Source organism: Cajanus cajan, chromosome 5 (assembly GCF_000230855.2).
Source record: "Cajanus cajan strain Asha chromosome 5, NIPB_CcT2T_4, whole genome shotgun sequence".
Lineage (NCBI taxonomy): Eukaryota > Viridiplantae > Streptophyta > Magnoliopsida > Fabales > Fabaceae > Cajanus > Cajanus cajan.
In genome coordinates, this window is record NC_138521.1 from 63,784,431 (window position 1) to 63,803,923 (window position 19,493).

The 19,493-nt window shown below is 32.1% G+C and overlaps 1 protein-coding gene across 1 annotated transcript; it reads left to right on the forward strand.

Moving 5' to 3' along the window:
- The first annotated feature begins 1,113 nt into the window (after nt 1-1,113).
- On the forward strand, nt 1,114-19,116 carry LOC109815692 (protein ENHANCED DISEASE RESISTANCE 2). The gene is made up of 22 exons (XM_020380477.3): nt 1,114-1,407; nt 2,227-2,301; nt 2,472-2,525; nt 3,475-3,540; nt 3,836-3,894; nt 4,831-4,907; nt 6,345-6,458; nt 7,047-7,081; nt 8,331-8,428; nt 8,509-8,604; nt 9,072-9,136; nt 9,486-9,557; nt 10,582-10,752; nt 13,219-13,418; nt 13,552-13,618; nt 14,769-14,941; nt 15,639-15,740; nt 16,489-16,536; nt 17,383-17,526; nt 17,614-17,709; nt 18,432-18,533; nt 18,830-19,116. Exons 1-22 carry the CDS (start codon nt 1,192-1,194, stop codon nt 18,914-18,916), a joined length of 2,217 nt encoding a protein of 738 aa, XP_020236066.1. The 5' UTR covers nt 1,114-1,191; the 3' UTR covers nt 18,917-19,116.
- Nucleotides 19,117-19,493: the final 377 nt, after the last annotated feature.

Below are 19,493 nucleotides of genomic sequence, written 5' to 3' on the forward strand. Positions count from 1 at the left end.
AAAATATATATTTTATTTAAATTTTAAAATAATGTACAATATACAAAGTATTTCCTAATTTACCAATAAAAAAATCCAAATAATACTAAATAATCATAAACAAACATTTTTATAACTCTCAATATTAATTATATTTATAAAATAATTTATTAGTATTTTAGTTTGTGTTATGTATTGAAAATAAATATTTATTTTATATTTCTATAATTTATAAAAAAATAATTTTAAATATTCAAATTATATCATAATTAAAAATTATAATAAATAAATATTTTAAATATATAAATTATATTTATATTTATAAACATTTTATATTATGATATAATGTTATTTTTTAATTTTAAATGTGTATACTTTTAAAAATATTGAAATTTATTTAAAAACTAAAATAAGAAAGTTCAACCGGAAGCTATGAAAATTGAGAAAAATCTAAGGAGAAAAAACCTCCTTCCAAAAATGTATTATTTAAGAAAATTAACTACTAATGTCCATGGTCCGATTCTATGTCATCAAATTTCAAAATCTTAAATATTGAATTTGATAATAAAAAATTAATATTTAGAAAGATTTCTTAATACAATAAAGATTTAGAGAGTAATTTTTGACAAAAGTCATTCAATATTTCTATTAATATATGTATCAAGCTTTTTTTATTTTTTATTTATAGAAAATCAACTATAAATGTCGAATATAACTTCTAAAAACATCATGATGATAACAATTTAAAATAATAAAAAAAGAAGTACGAGTTAAGTATTCCTTAGGGAAGAAGTATATAATTTATTACTTTACTTTAAAAATCTTATGGAACGCTAACTAAGAAAGTAGCAGACTAAAAACCGAAAAAAGAAAAGGAAAGAAAGTAGAGACAAATGGAAATAAAGAAAAGTTGAAAGCGAAAGAAATGTTATAGGTGGCATCGTGGGAGTGGGGGAATCAAAATGGAAAAAGGCGCGTGGTGGAGCGCGTAGAGTTGGCGTCGCAATATGACAAAGCTTTGACGGTCAGCACAACCTCTCCTAGTTCGTACCTCACTTTCCCCAACGCGAAGTGGGACCCACTCAGCTCACCCAACTTCGTGCGCGTGTCTCAACTGTGTGATTAATTGCTTAACGAGAGACATTAATTTAAGACACTTGATGAGAAGAATCCATCGGATAAGTCATTGCGCGTGTGGCAGCCCCGGCAGCGATGGACGCCGTAGCAACAGGTTCGGTGCTGAACAAGTCCGGGAGCGGAGGTTCGGAGCGAAGCGAAGACGGAGGAGGGATATTTGAGTACTTTGGTTGGGTTTACCATTTGGGAGTCAATTCCATTGGCCATGAGTATTGTCATCTACGATACCTCTTCATTAGGGGCAAGTATGTTTACATGTACAAGCGTGATCCTAACAATAACCCTGGCGTCGTATGCTTCTTCTTCCCTACTTTTACAATCTGTTACTCTTTTTTCTTTTTTGCCTCCTAGTAAAATGAATTATTCTAATCACTTGTTACCATGAATGTAGCTTTGCTGCTCATGAATGAGACTTTCGTACTTTGATTAATTTGTTTATACAATATATCGGTGGCGGAATGCATGTATTGCATAAGAATGTTGATTATATGCTGCGTTCGGTTTGCTAAAATTTGAAATTAGTAATTGGAAATGAGATCATTAGCAGGATCCGAGGCTAATCGATGCAGCATTTAGCTAATTATCTTCGGAATGAATTTGCGAATCAAGTCCTAATTGCACAAATCTCATTGAATGCGTTATGGATATGTGCGGATGGTGCTGCATAAACAAATAGAACCAGCAGGTCTTTTTGTAACAATGTCTGCTTCCAGCTTAGATCTGTGGTTCCAAATCCCAAATCATTATCGAAATTAATCATCTTCAACTTTGGCCAAGTGACACAGATGGATAATCTTTTTAAGAATACTCAATTGGCAAGGTGAAGAAGTCTTAGTGACTCCTAGGCCAATTGAGAATAAGATCAATGAACCTACTCCCGCTTCCTTAAATTTTTGTTTATAAAAGAAAATATTTATTGTGATAGATTATTAATCAGTGATGTTTAATTGAGCTTAGATACTTGTTTCAAAATGTTTTCATAATTTTTTTTTCAAATGTGGGTAATAATGCTATTTCACTTGCTAATTTTCCGTTTCTCCTTGGCCTTTATTCTTTTATCTCTGTTTTTTCAATAATAAATAGTTAATTTTTAAAGTTTCCTCCGTGCAGAAACCCATCAGGCAGGGAGTTGTAGGACCCACACTAATGGTGGAGGAGCTAGGTCGTCGAAAGGTCAACAATGGGGTAAAATACTATTTGTATTTATGGAATTAAACTGATTGTGCAGTTGTTTTGATTGAATATTCTCTCTGAGGCTTGACGCATAACAATATCTTATGATTTTTGAGGTACATACATGTTTGCTTATGTTATAAATTTGATGGAAGCTAAATGTTTTCTGTTTTCTTTCCCAGGAACTTTATGTTTTACGGTTTTACAATCGATTAGATGAGGCCAAAAAGGGAGAAGTAAGTTATGTTTTGAATTGCATATTCTAATAATATTGGGTACTTGGTAGTGATAAAAAACTGTATCTGTCTGTCTACATACCTTGTTGCATGCTTTTCAACAAGTATAATGTACAACAGCTTAATAAGAATTCAAGATTGATCTTGTCACTTGTTATAGAGTATAAGACAGGAGCATAAACTTCCATCCTTTGTAGATTGTAAAAGCTGCATATCATAATATTTTAAGAAAACATGATATTAGTTGCTTTTATGTTTTATTGAAAATAAAAACAACAGAACACAACATACCTTTCAAAGCGAGAGCCCTAGGTGAAGTGAATAATATCTCACCCATGAAGAGTGGCTGGTTGCCAACCTAAGTTTCATGTAGATGAACTTTTACCAGCTGTGCAGGGGTTCAGAAGTCATTTGAAGCAACTCATGGCCCAAGCCAATCCAAAGCCTGAGTGGGAGAGGATTGGTCCCACACCTCCAGACCTTACAGAAAAGGGTGCCAATCCCCCCAGCATACAATTGAATTTATGGGGGAATCCGAAGCAGCTACTCTGGATAAAAGTAGGATGTATTTGGAAAAACTACGAAAATTAAATTATTTCAATAATTGATTATATGAATAAATATTTTCAATTGGAATTCTCCCTTAATTTCATCGTAATAATTTGTTATCACACTTGTTGTGGGGAGTATTATCAAAATGCTTAACCAAGCTCCCAGAATTAAACATCATAACATACACGTTGCATCAAATTTTTGGAGCAAAAGGTTCAATATAGTTTCTCGATTCAACAATTGCACTATCATGCACATGTATCTGCATATGTCTGTATTGGAGAGCTTATTAATTTAGTTTTTAATGAACCCCTGCATGGCACGGATGTTATAATTTTTTTTTTTTCTTTCTTAGTATAGAAATAAGTTTTTTTTTTCCTCGTTCATTTTCTTCAAGATTGCTTGTGCTACAGCTGGGGAGGCCAGGGGATGGATAGAAGCATTTGACCAGGCCAAGCAACAGGTATGCAAAAAATAATGGAGGGTTGTGTTTATAATGTGAGCATTGCATTTGTTATTTGTTTTAGTTATTGTTACAACCCAAGCCTGATTGAGATTGAAAGTTTATTTTTGAGGCAGGGGGTTTGGATTGGAGTTCTTATCATGAAATTTCAAACATAGGTTTCCCATTTATGTAAAGAATATGGGAATAGATGTTTGCTATCTGAAAGAATTGGGATGTCATAAAGCTATATGGTTTTGGCATAATTTGTGAATGATTTTAATTTACTGGATATATCCTCTTTGACTCTCTGTAGGCTGAATATGAGCTGACAAGAGGAGTTTGTGCCAGAGACAAACTAAACATGGAGGCAGAGTATGCTTCACCCTCCCCCCTCCTCTTTTGAAATGCACTTGTATATTCAAGTCTGATAGAATAACATATTTTTTTTTGGTGAATTAGAATAACATTATTTGAATAGTCTTGTTGGTCATACCGATTGATAAATAGACTCTCTCCATCCCAAATCTGCAGTCTTTTTATCCTTCTTTTTTTGACCCAAAATAATTGACATTTAAAATTTGAAAGTCTAATTAATGTATTTTTCTCACACACCTATTTAATAGGCATTTTCTCCAATAATTATTCATTTATTTTTGGGTAAAATATGTTTTTAGTCCTTCTAAAATTTTTGAAATTTGATTTTAGTTCCTCAAATTTTTTTTGTACTATTTTGATCTCTAGTTTGAAAATGCATCATTTTTGGTCCTCAAAGTGGTACATTTCATTATTAAAGGGACTAAAATGGGACAATTTTTTTTAAGGGGCTAAAACCGAACTCGAACAATTTTAGTGGGACCAAAGACATATTTTACTTTTTATTTTTTTATGAAAAACAAGATAATGGGATGTTAAGTAAAGATTTTTTAGTCCCAATTTATAGCTATTAAAATATTTTTTAGTTAACCTTAAAGGACTAAAGATTGGGACGGAGGAAATAATAATGTTGTACCATACATATTAGCAGGGTGTTCCAATGCTTTTGGTACTGAAATCATGTCTTTTTCTGATTTCTTCCCATTATTTTTTTCTTATAAATCTATGAATAATAATAGTTTACCTTTAAATACTTTCAAGAAATACTGCTTACAGTTAGATACTACTGTTTATGTTATGTATGTGTGAGTTATGCTTAATGAAAGATCTGCACGGTTGTTAGGATCACCCATTAGGTGTTATGTCTTAGTGATTGTCCTTCTGTTAGATGATTTATCACAAATTGACCTATCATTGCTCTTTATGTTATGAAAGGATCAATCTTGAAGGACATCGACCTAGAGTGAGGCGATATGCCCATGGTTTGAGGAAGCTTATAAGAATTGGTCAAGGTACAAAAAGAGCATGATCAATAATATTATTCATCATAGAGTGCTTTTGAGGTGTTAACATGCTTAATTGATTTTATTGGGCAACATATTCTACCTGTTATGCATCTTACAAAGGAGCATCTATTTTGTTTCCTATTTCAAATCAACAACAATAATCTTAGCCCACTAGTTAAGGGTGACTACATGGATTACATAATGCCATTGTGCTTTGTTAAAAACCAAAATTGTAAGGATGTTATTCATCACGAGCTCCCATTTAATAAGTTCTTCTAATGTCCTTCTTGGTCTCCCTTCACCTTTTCACATGTTAAAAACTGTGTGATCTACTTTCTTCATTAGTGCTTCTAGTGACCTTCTTTGCACACGTCCAATTGTCCAAACTACCTTAACTGATTTGATAGGTGTTGTACCAATATCTCATTGTATACAATCATTTTGTATCTTGTTCTCTTACTTGTGTGTGGTTACACCTATTTTAACTTACTCATTTTTGTTACTCCCACCTTTTTCTCTTGCTCTCCCTTTAAAGCCAAATATTCATTACCAGAGCATGGCTGATCATATAACATTATAAAACTTCCTTTAAGCTGGATAGGTACTTTGTGGCTACCAATAATCTGTGACGGCTTTCTCTAATTTAACCACCCCGTCTTGTATATCATGTGTGACATCTTCATTAGTTTTCTCATCATTTTGTAATATTGTGTTATGAACTATCGTGTAGGATTGAGGGCTAGATACAGAAGATTCTTTCCTTGAAACCTATAGTGAAACGGGAAACATATTTGTCCTTGACAGAACTCCTCCTAGACTAACACAGATTGTCATGAATGGTTTCTTCCTTCCTCCAATGCAAATCTGTCTTTTATAAGGTCTTCTGTCATAAGTTTCACCCCTTTGTAGTTTACACAATTTTGAATATCTTCCTTGTTATTGTGCATAGGAACCAAAATGTTCCTCCTCCACTCATCTGACATTTTCTTAGATATCAAAATCAGATTAAATAACTTAGTGAGCCAAATGATACCTCATCCTTCTTCATCCTCAATACATATTACTTGGTCCGTATCTCTTGATTTTCTTTCCCTATTTTTGGCAAGCTTAAATATCTTATTTTCTCCATTCTTTGTCTCAAGATTTGGATAAAACTCCTCAAAAGCTTTGGATTGTGCATCACTCATAGCTTTCCTTGTCTCATTTCTAGTCTTCTTATATCTTGTCCAAACTTGAAGTGTTATTGTATTTGTTACCATGTAAGGCCTTAAAACACCATTTTATTTCCTACTTCAAAAGGTGCAAATTATGCATGATTCTAAATCAATGTTTCTTTTCTAATTTCTATAAATATGGTGGGGTTGCTGTATTAACATTTTTAATCTTATATGCTTCTCTCTTTCTATTACCAGTTAACTTACTATTGCCTTTTCTTTCTGGAAGGCCCAGAGACACTATTAAGACAATCAAAGTTGGCTGTTAGGCCAGATGGGTTTGAAGGGGACAGTGGAGATGCAGTCGAAGCCCATCAATGGAAATGTGTTCTTACCATGGCTGGTAATTTTCTTCTACGATGCATTATTTTGCTTCTTGTTACAAGGCTGTGTTTTTCTACTCTAATAGTCTAATACCCTTTCCCTTTATGTGATTTCTTAATACTGATAAAATGATTTAGTCTAAGGGATCCAAAACTGTAATATAGCCCCCCTTTTTGAGTAAATATAGGTTGAGGATGTAATTAGAGGCCCTTTAATGGTAACATCTACTTCTGGGTTTGAATAGAGGATGATGTGGAGTCAGAGTCGTCTGAACTAATAATTGTATGGTAAGCAATTCATTATGTATCAGAGGATTAAAGTTTGGAGGTTATAATCCCCACATATTTCATTTATCAGGAAAAAGTAAATGAACAGTAAAAGAAATTCTACAACGAAGAAAATCGTTAGTTTATTTGAGTAAAGCAACTTGAGTAGTGTTGTACGCTTGGTCCTTTCTTTGCATGATTTGACTGTCAGACTCTTTTAATACAATTGATTATGCTTTAACTTTTCCTACTTTTAATCCTTATTTATATCAGTTTCAATAGAAAAAATTATAATTGAAACTTTCCTGATACATCTAGATGATTTTTGTTTGTGGTTTCAGGTATTAGAATTTTTGAGGATGTTTCTGATCACAAGGTATCTATACAATTCACTTCTTTGTGTGGGGGAGGTCCTGGGCAGTTCTGATTATTAACTTATTTCTTGGAAAACTAGTTGGATTTTATTCATGTCTGTTATTCTAACATGAGTTGTAAAAGTATAAAACTTGTCTCATTGCGAATTCATTTATTACCCTCTACTTGTTTCTCTGTGTTGATATTTGCTTGTAAAGCTTGAGCAGCATAAGTTGCTTAGTAGAGTTCAGGTGAGAGTATTTAGAGAGAGAGTGAATGACATCATAAGGTTCTGATACACGTACACATGTAATTGAGACTTATCATCTCTAACAGATAGTGCAGAGCTCACAGTACAGTAAAAAACACTTGGAATAACTTTAACAGTAATAGATACCGTATCCTAACCTTCTTTAACTCAAATTTCTTCTGGTGCATGGGTGTATGTTTGTACCTGCATCAACATAGATTGCTAGTTACCAGGAACAATATTGTTAACTCATTTTAGTAAAACAAAAAAACGTAATTACCGAAAACATGGAAATATTTTGATATTGCTTAAGGAAAATAAAAAAGGAATGATTTTATATTTCAGGAGTTAGTCCATATGTGCAGCTGTTATCCCTAAAATATTCATGTCCGCTCTGAGATTCAAAAGCTTGGTTGGTCTGTCAAAATTCTTGTATTCCTTATCACTATTGAAGTTGTTATTGTTACTGATTTAACTAGGAAGATGTTCTTTGCCATTATGAAACTCAATTTCTTTTTCTTGCTGTATATGGTTAAACATGTTTTCTTTACTTCCTATCATGAATTTGTGGCTGACATTGAGAGTTTTTCAAGTAGTGACATGATATCTGCTCATACCTTTACAACTGTACTAGTAATGTCGCAATATTTTGACAAGGTTGGTTTTATTTTTTTGTTATATTGGTAAAAGTCAAAAGGACACCTTTTATGTGTATTGCTGTGCTTCATATTGTATATGAAATGGCCATCATTTTGCTATTATGTTAGTAAGAAAGTACTGTCTATAAAAACCTTGATGTGTTTATCTTTGTAACCCAAAACCTTTCCTTTCATGATATTGAATCGTCTGATATTGGTTGATTAGTTTTATTAATATCTAAAATGTTTGCATATGCTAGTTGTATGGCTTCTCTCTTATTTTTTGTGTTACGTTTACAACAATTGAGATTGATGCTTTGCTTCATCATGAAAGGAAGATAAGTAAATTTGATTTCTGCTTTGACATTTTTTGTGCTTTGTAGAATGATAGTGTCCTTGCAAAGTCTGTTGGTGTTATTGATGCAACTGCAGATACTGTTTTTGAAGTGATTTTGAGCACTGAACAGCAGAAAAGATATGAGTAAGCTTCCTATAAAAGGTGTTTGAGTGTCTTGAAAATGTATTGGGAAAATTAGTCTCTTCTATGTTTATTTTTTGCAGGTGGGATACATTGATGTGCGACTTGGAGCTGGTAGATTCTTATGATGGACACTATGATGTTGTTTATGGAACATATGACTCTAAGTATCTATCCCGGTAATCTATGATGTTAACCTTTTCAATTTTCAAATTTTATAACATTATAGCAACTGAATTGCTATAATGGTATGCTCTGTGCTGTAAAATTCATATTAACAATTTTGTTTAATTTTCTATAATGTCTCAATTGTGCAGATATTTTCATTTATAGAGATTTGCATGCCTGGCTATTTTGATTTTCCTGTTGACTTTGGTTTTTATGCAGCTAAATTATTCATACTAGATGTGTGCTAACTTATTTGGTCATGCGTGTGTTTGTCAGTCCATTAGTTCATGCATAGTTATTAGTGATGAAATTTTAGTTGTCAAATAGCTACAATTTCATGACATCTCTGTCTTCTCTGCCATGGCCTTATTAATTATTTTTTTCACCAGTGAATAGAAGGCAAATTTTGCTCAGATTATTGTTAGTCATGTTTTATTGTTTATAATGTTCATTGAATATTCTTTTGAACTTAACCCAGGTGGCACTCAAAGCAGGATTTTGTCTTCTCTAGGCAATGGTTTTGTGGACAAGATGGAACATACAGTAAGAATAATTAGTTCCTTTTTTTTCATTGCTAGCATAGTAGAATTGTGTATTTCATTTACTTGTTGAAGACTGAAGTTTTTACATAATGCTTATCAAACTGCAATAATGCTCCAGAAATGAAATTTCTTTTGTTATGTGCATTGCATCCACATCTTTTAATTATGCAAACATATTGTATTTTTTTCATACTGAAGTTTGGTGTTGATATAGTGGTTGTTGTAACCTTGATTTATATGATCATCAGCTGTGATCCTTGGATTTGTTTTCTGTTGTAGTTGAAATCATGTTATATTTCAACTTACTCGACAATATATGCTGAAATATTCTATGTATTTAATTCATGCAGCTATCTTGCAATTTCCAGCTATACATAAGAAAAAGCCTCAGAGATCTGGATATCGACGTGCAAAAGTTAATCGTAAGATAGCAATATTATGCATTAAATCCTACAAATTGATTAGTGGTGCTTGGTATTTGTTGTCTTTCAGGAGTTACAGTCAGTTATATGCATATGAAGTTTCAACATTTTCAAAAGCAACATAGAGTAGTTGGTATTATTGGTCTACCTTTTCCTTAGTCCTGACATTATTTTGTTAGAATATTAGGATTCATACTGTTTTAAGAATCTTGTTATATTATTATGACTTAACAAGTTTTTGGGTTGAATTTGTACTATGTGTAGTACACTAGTATTTGACGTAGAAACTCAATATAATTAGGTTATCGCTTTTGGTTAGACTCTTGTATTACCATACATCTCATACCATCACAGTCAGATATCATTTCTCACCCTTAAAAAATGATAGTCAAAGTCTCTATTATCTCTTTTCCACCTTTTTCCTGTAATTACTACTAGTTTACTACATCGTAATCTGAATTATCTGCATTTTCCTTTATGTGTATTTCAATATATTCAAATATTGGGCAACCTTAAGATATTTTTAGACTCTCTGTTTGCTACCTTACCTCTGTTTTTCTACAAAATGGATAGTTTTTAGGCTAAAGATTTTTTAAATTTTTTTCTCAATAATACTCTTAAAATTTTACTCAGTCCATTTAATTTTCTTATGTCCTTCCTTAATAAATCTTTTTGTTTAATAAACTAGACAAATAGACTCACATTCTGATTCTGTACTGCTTGAAAATTTGTGATTTACCTCTGAAATTCAGTAGTTAGTTTTTTTGACGAGTTAGAAGAAAAATACTAGCAACATACTCTATTCAACAAACCCTCTATCATTAGGTGAAAATAAATTTGGGTCCTACCCCTATTTAATGGTTTCCATTTGTTATTTAGTGGTAACCACATTAATTTCACCCGATGGTTGAGGGTATTGAGAAAAGTGTGTTGCTAGCATTTTTATGTGATCACTGACTTTTATATTTTTGGCCATTGACCATTAGTTAATTTTATCCCCATATGTGTTATATTTTGGCTGCAGCATCGTCATGGGAGATTAGAAATTTGAACACATCTATGGCATCAAATAGCCCTAGATGTTTAGTGACCCACACTTTAGAGATACACTCTGCGTCCTGGTGTCAATGGAAGAACAACCGGAGCTCAAAATTTGAGAGGAGCATTCCTTATGCACTATTGTGCCAAGTGGCAGGTTAAGTATTTGTATTATTGTTTTCATATTATACGTTTATCTGAATTGTCTAGAATCACTGGCAGTTAAGATTATCAAAAGTATGTGGTCCAAACTTCTTGCTTGTAGTCATCTAGGTATTTTGAATTACCCACTTTTGATATTGTTCTCAAGTCTTTCTCAGACTAAGTTCTTATTTGGTGTGAGAAAAGAAGGCTTGTTAATTGTGACATGATACAGTAGACATTATTATTCTGACATAAATTTACCGGTCTCTTTTATTTCTTTCTTTTGATTAGGGGTTATTTGGGAGAATTAGGAAAAGGGAAATCATGAGAGGTAGGAAAAGATTTCTTTTTTTTGGGAGGAACTGGGAGATTCACTTCTTTTTTGGGAATGAATTACTTGAGATCTGATCCCATTTTATCAGTAACCTTATGAATTTGGAATCCCACCAAGGAAGGCAGTGAAAGTTATATCTTTATTCAAATTTCAGCATACAAGCTTACAGTACATGGAATCTATGACCTTCGAAACTATTCAGGCTGGATTGAAGTAGTTTATTAATTTAGAGTCAGTTTAGATACAAACTTAAAAATGCCTTTGAGAACTTATCTATTAAAAAAAATCTTTATTTTTAATAGTGAAACGTTGAAAAATTCTAAGCTTATATAAAAAAATACTCTTGTTAATTACCACAAAACTATTTAGGCTTAAGAAATGATCAAGCATAGAATTCAGCCTATTCACAAATCCGTTCTTGTATGTGCATGTTAATGATCTTTTTTCAGAAAAAATATTTTTTTCTCAAAGACATCCTCAAGAAACTTTTGGTTAAAAGTTTGGACACGAAGTTAACTAATCAAAAAGACACAAAGCTAGCCCAACATTTGTCTGCTAAAATCTATAATAATCTATAACATCTTTAATTTATATCTATAACAATGTATAAAGGCAATATTACCTTTTGATGTCTACTTTTTGAAAGATGATTATATCCTTTTGTTGTAATTAAAATTCTGAACCTCATTAAAAAAGTCAAATGCTACTCATGTGACCACTTAACTCGGGGCAAAAAGAAGCCTTCAAATTCTAAATAAAATAAACAAATAATGAGACAGAACATTGAAAAATCGGCTCCTGTAACACTTTACCAAAAAAAGGGTACTACACTACTATGAAGCATTGACTCCGACATGGACACAGGACACAACACTATGGACACCTTGACATGACTAAAGTCTAAAATATAGAACACGAGAACACGACATATATTATAATAATAATAATAATAAAAATAATAATAGTAAGTTACTAAATTGATCAATATTTGGTAATTAAGAGGCATCATTATCATTGAAAAGCAAATTTCACAATACTATAATTTTGTCGCTTTACATAAAAAAATTAACAAACAATTTGCTAAGATCTTTAATAAAGAGTAAAAAAAAACTTTAAAAAGGAAAATAGAAAACTTATTTATTATGATTATATTTACTAGCAGGATAAAGCATTTTGTGCCTGTTGTTAAAAAAAAAGTAGTTATTTGAAAGTGTATCTCTCTTGCTAAAAAAAGTTAAAATTAAAAAAAATAGTAGAGTGAGGTAGTTATTTAAAAGGTGTGGGTGGTTTATAATTTATGAAAGAGTAATTTAATAGTAAAATTGCAACTAAAATGTATATACAAAAAAAGTTTATCTCCTTTATTATAGTTATAGATTATAGATATTGTAGTTATAGATATAAATTATAGATAATTTTAAAAAGATTGGTAAAAAAAAAAGGTAATCATATCTATTTCCATGTCCAGTCATTTAGTAGAAGCCAGAAAAAAAAATCACAAAAATGTATCCGGACACCCAACACCTCCATTGCTAGTGTCTGTGCTTCTTAGCTACACAAACAAAATAGTTTGCCGCTGGGGAGAGGGGGAAGCTGCCTCCTCTGCCATTAAATTCTCTCCTATTGTAAAGTAAGGTATCTTGAACTTCAAAAAATTTCTAATTCAAGTGTAATTGATGCTGAGGAATATTAGGAATTCTGATGATCCTTGAAATAGTATAGTAGATTATTTCTGTTGATTTTTAGATTCCAGTATTGTTTATGCCCGAACTCAAGTTCTTTTGGAAATCTGGGTGTCGGTTTCGCTTTATTATGGATAGGATTGTTTACTTTTCTTCTGTTTGGTCCTCAGCTTATGGTATCTTTCCGAGGATTTCTCTTGTTTATATAAAGAGAAAACAGGGGAAGCTTGGTTAGTTTAGTTAGGTTACTGTTGGTCATTGTTTTTCATTTAGTTTGAGAATTTCTCAAACCCTCTTTCTAAGAAACAAAATTCTGTTGCTTTTATAAATTTTCTTTTCCATTTCAAAACAAGAAAGATTATTGCAATACACTGTTGGTGTGCCTTGTATTCTCGTATTGAACAAAATGCATGTGAATAACTTTCCGGAGGCATTTAATATATGTTGCTAAATAATGGTTCAGGTCTGAAGGAATACATTGCAGCCAATCCTCCACTTCACCATGAAACTGCCACCACAATTGTTCATTCCAAAATCTCCGATGCTTCAATTTCCAGTACTGAATATGAGGATGAAATGCACGATGAGTTTTATGATGCAATTACTGCTGATTCGTCAACATCAGATGAAGAAAGTGATGATGATGAGAAACTTGTTCTGCAGGTTTTCCTGATTCTACCAATCAGCTATAAAAATAGTCTACAATAAAATTGTGTTATTTGTGTGTGACTGATTTTAAATGATAAAAAGGTATTCGTTAGTTTTTATTGTTTAATTAACTTATCCAATTTATCAGGAGCCAAGAGTCAAACTAAAGAATATTTCATGGGCTATCACAACCTTAGCTTTGAAGAGAACTGCAGGTCAGCTTTTCCTTTGTTTCTTGTTATTTGCAGCAAAAAAGGAAGTGAAGCTATAATATCTTTCTCTACGATGTTCTACTTATTTAGACTATCCAATCATTCCAGTGAACATTTGGTTATTCAACATGATCTTTGATCACTCCTCAAACACTGAGAATGAACTCCAAAACATCTTTACTAGAGTAAATTTTATGTACTCTTGTGGTACTTACTCCTTTGACAGTTATTAGTCTTAGTTAAAAAAAATTCTTATTCTTATCTCAAAAATTTTGAAATAGAAAAAAATATATATGCCACATGTCATGATTTTAATGAAAGGAGTACATACTTTTGGAGGGCTGAATTTTTTTTCCCTTTAACAGGTAAAGAAAAATTGATCAGCCACAAGAAATTTAAACAAATTTAAAATTTTAATTTATTAAACAATACTTATAATTTTGAAAATAATACTAACTATACAAATATTTATCAGTTAGAATTAAAATAATTTGTTATTAATTGAAAAAATTTATCCCAAAATCAACAACACAAGGCTTGTTTGTGTTTGCACTCTAAAAATCCCTTAAGAACTCTTCATGTAATGGTTACGTCATACTTGTATCAACAATCAAATGCCCTAGGTGGTGTTTTTGATTTTATTGTTTTGTTAAAAGAAAGAAACAAATATTTTCTGTCATGACAAAAATAATTAATGTTAACACAAATTACAAGAGAACAATTAAGATACCACTACTTCCTATGATGCATTGTACCAAGCTATACCAAGTATCTAGGAAAATTGGAAAAATAAATATTATAGAAGTTCTTATTTCCTAAAATATTTTTATTTCCAATTCTCCCCCTCAAGTTGGAGAATAAATGTATTTCTTTCCCAACTTGCATACCTTTCAAAATCTAAACTGCATAACTCTTTGGTAAGAATATCTACAAGTTATATGAAATACAAATCAAGTCGTGGTCAAGCTTTTCCTTGATATATACCTGTACTCAATCTATATGTCTAGTCTACAAGAGTAAAAAAATTTGGTAATGGTAAAAATAAATAAAACATTCTTTCGCTTGTAAGTAACTCATTATAGTTATCAATAACATCTTAATTTCGTGATTTCATTCAGAATTCCAATCTAATATATATGGTTATTGCTTGCAGCTCCGGATCTAAGCGAAGAATTGGATCCTCATATAACTCCTATCACAATTCCAAGAGACTTGCATGGTTCTTTGCGCAAAGGAAAGGACGACAATGACACAAATTGTTGGACTTCTCCTAGTGGAAAAGGATTTATGATTAGAGGAAAGAACTATCTTAAAGATAGTTCTAAGGTTAGTTGACTATTTTAGTCCTCTGACTCTGATTATAGAGTCAACGGACAACAAACCTTTTCTATAACTTGGATGATAAGCAATGCTGCAGCAGTGTGCATGTGGTTCAATATCCTTCAAATTTCTTATTTCTGTCCCTGCAATGGGGGGGATATTAGGGGTTTGGGCATATTGGTCATTTGAACTCTCATTTTTTTTGTTTGCAAATTCAAAAATCAATATTTCTAAATTTTAGAACTACATTTTTCAATGAAGATCTCAATCTACTTTTGCATAATTATGATGTATATGTCACTTTATTATGTTCTGGCTGAATATGATAGGAAATTAAAAAGAAAAAAGCAATTCTTTTATTAATGAAAGGAAATTACACCAAGTCCACTACTGATTGCATCTTACCATAGCTTCAGTTCCTATAACAGCATTAATCTACCTGAGAAAGACCCTACTCCCCCTCTCTAAAATCTCAATTTGCATTCCTTCTCTTTCTCTCTTTTTCCTCCTTACTCTAAAATTCAGCCATCCTAACAAAAATGTCATCATTTAACTAACTGCTGTGCTGGCAGACTGAGGCTTCTTCCTTTTAGAATATACTTTTCATATAATGGGCCACATTAGGCCCAGATCAAGCAATTAATCCCTTACATCAGAATCTATCGATCTATCAGAATTCATGGACACAAAATTTGTCATGCAGGTAGTTGGAGGAGATCCTCTTCTCAGGCTTGTAGCAGTAGATTGGTTTACAGTTGACAAAGCTGCAGATAGAATTGCCCTTCACCCTAAATGTTTGGTTCAGGTAATATCAATTTCCAAAAAATAGGATTGGGGGAAGATGCTCATTTTGCTTTGGACATGTTGATTAAGAACTTAAAAGAAAAAGGTTGGAAATGTCTGAATATTATTTTATTCTGAAATGGACAAGGCTTTTCAATATATACAAGGCTACACGTTTGTTTTGCAAAAAAATACCTAATAATATGGTAAAACTGTAAATCAGTCCTAATTTACAATAATTACAATATCACACTACAAATAATACAACAAAAATGTTTTTGCTAAATTGTCAACCAGCTCAAGCTTTCAAGTTCTCATGTTCCTACTTCTGCACAAATTAGATTTGTTGGGAATTCAATACAAGATCAATAACACTGATATAAACTCCATTAAACCATCATTCTTATGGAGCTTTATACCTCATTCGTCTTGTTGATGTTTTGTATAAAACCTTCTGACAGAGTTTCTGAGATTATAGCTTTGCAGTTTTTGCCAATTAGCAAAATATGAGACATCTCATGTATGGTTGTGCTTCTTTGTTTATCCTTGGCTACTTTTTGTTTATGACAAATCTTCTAATTTTTTCACTCCTGCTATTTGAGGTGGTTCTAGGTCATTTTTTCTTCTTCCAAAAGCCATATCTTTTCTGCAAATGTGTAATAACGTTACTCTTTGAGCTTATTCCAGTAGTGTGACTGAATTTATTTATGAATTTAGATTGTCAATTCTTATATCATTATATTGTCTAATCTTTTCCTTCTGAATTTCAGTCAGAAGCAGGGAAAAAGCTTCCGTTTATCCTTGTCATTAATCTCCAGGTATGAATGTCACTGTTTTTTCTTTGACTCGCACTCACAAGTTGGGGGAAAAATGAAGGTTTTTAAATGTGGGAATAGTTAAAAAACCATCCTAAGGTCCTTGGTTATTCAGTGATTCTTTGAAATGGTATCAATGCATAGTTGGCCAACTGATATACTACTCTATTTTACAATGACATTTCTATTTAATTATTGAGTCTGAGGTAATTGTTTACCAATTTTCGAGCTCCTTGAACTTTAATGTAAGTGGTCATGTTGAAATTTTATTATTATTTTTGGTTTTTAATAGAAGAGTATACTAAGAGAAAGTAAAGAAATATATAAACAAAAATCCTCCTAAAGCAATTAAGAGGGATAAATTTCTGTTTGTTCCTTTCCTTACTGTTTAACATTATTGACCAAGTGATTCTTCAACATGTCTCAACTCTCATCGTCTTAGTAGTTCTACATATTTTGAAAAAGTGTTTTGCTGGCATATTATTGCTTTTGACATTGAATGAAGAATTGAGTAGCTTCACTACAAGTAGTCAAGTACAGTGTCAAGGCTTCCAACTTTGACCGAGGAACACATTGGAAGGTTTCACTGGCTTTCTTTTTAAACTTAGGAAGCATAAATGTGATGCTGAAATCTGAAAAGTTATCTGATTGAAATCATGAATATTCTATAACATGTGCTTCTTTTCCTTTTAATTAGTCAATCTCTGAAATCAACAATTTCAGATTAATGGTTCAAAAGATTGTCTGTAGTTTATGTATATAGATGTGTTATGATGGAGAATATTTTATGCCACAGATTAGTTTCTCAACGAAGGTCTTTTTTTTTTTTTTGTATGTCATCTAATTCAGGTTCCTGCTAAACCAAACTACAGTCTGGTTCTATATTATGCAGCTGACAGACCGATTAATAAAAATTCTCTGTTAGATAAGTTTGTTAGTGGAAGTGATACGTTTCGGGACTCAAGATTCAAACTTATTCCAAGTATAGTTGAGGTATGTGATTCTCAATTAAGTGTTTATATATATGCCCTGTTTGATGACTGATGGCATTGGTCAGCTAATTGTTTTCAATTGATACAGGGATATTGGATGGTCAAGAGAGCTGTAGGAACAAAAGCTTGCCTCTTAGGAAAAGCTGTGACTTGTAAATACTTTAGACAGGACAATTTTTTTGAGGTAATTCTACCTTAGCGTTTTTTCCCATTTGACTACTTAGGTTAGATGATGATAACTGATTTAGTTGTGTCGTTGGAATGTCAAGTTAAGAAGTAAAACTTGTTTATGTTGATTCTCAAATTTAATGGAAATTTTTTTGAAGTAAAGTCTCTGCCTTATTTCTATGTATACTGTATCATGGCAAATAGTGTTCTCTTAATTTCTCTCTTGTAAAATGTACTTGTCATTTATTATCTATGTATTCCTCGTGCCTATAAATTGAAACATCCTGCGGGGTGAAATTCTCACTCAAGATAATTCAGAAGATTCTCCTTATTTCTCACAGTAGTAACACTAGCTCGCTCTTTCTACATTTCGATAGGACATCTGGGGGAGGATGAGCCTGGGTATTGTTATAGATGTGATTTTTTTGTAACCTAGCTACTCCCTGAATGCAATCATTCAAAGCAAAATGAGAAAGCATGTTAATATAAATATAGATAATCTCATCTTAATTCCATGCCCCATGACCAACAACTATTGGTTCTTGTTTATGTAGCTTAACATTTTTTCTGAAATTTTAATTTGAATCTTGCTATTTGTTGAAGATTCCCAATTCAACATTGTTGAAATCGTATGAAATAATATGCTAGTTGGTTGTAGAATTGAGCTTCATGATTCTACTGCCATTTCCATATTGTCTGGTAAATTACAATTTCATGGTAATTTTCTGTATTCTTCAGATTGATGTGGACATCGGATCATCTTCAGTAGCTAGGAGTGTCATTGGCCTTGTCCTGGGATATGTTACAAGTCTAGTCGTTGACCTTGCAATTTTGATAGAGGTTCGTACCTTTCCATTCATAAATTTTATAGACAAAAAAAATACCATTAATCACATACAAGGAAAAACTGAGGTTTGCGAAACTGAATATTTCTAAAATGGCGAGGTGGTTTTCTGATTAACATTACTTTTAAACAGAATAATGAATTAAGGAACACCTTTTTATTAGGAATGATTAATGAATCATCTCCTCCGGGATTCTTTTACATCAACTGCTAGTGTATTCACTTCTAAAGTCAAAATGTTAATCTCAATCCTCAAGTACTTCAGATATTAATTGATTCTATTCTTTTGCAGGCAAAAGAAGAGGAGGAGCTGCCAGAGTACATTCTTGGAACTGTCCGATTAAACCGTTTGAAACTTGAATCTGCTGTACCATTTTAGATTTAAGGTGTTCTGCCAGAAATATTAATTACTTAGAAAAAGTGTATAATGGATGATAAGGCAGAAGAGTGGTAGGAGAATGATAATTTATCCATTGATTTTCATCAAATATATATACGTATAGAGACTGTAAATACTGAGCACAGTTAGTGCATTGTTTCTAAATATAGTTACCTTAATATGTATTATTTCCCTCTAAACATATGTTGTTTATGACTGATTACTTGATTTACTATCAATCACAATATGTCCCGATATAACAGCCAAGATATTTGCGTTATATAGTGCTATCTTGATGCAAAATAATATCAATTTTGATCTCAGTCATTAACAACCTTCCTCCTCAAATGAGTTCGTGAAGGAATCGCCCCGAGTTTGTCTTGAAGCATGTTGAATCTTGTGTGAGAACAGAGTAAGGGCTTTAGTTAGGCAATTTGTTGTTTGGTCCGTTGAGAGCACATAAGCTATAGTTGATGAACCTTGTCTCTAATGTAATGAAAATCAACTTCGATGTTTTTAGAACCGGCATGCAAGATTGGATTTGATGAGCTTTAAAACTCAAATTATCAAACCAAAA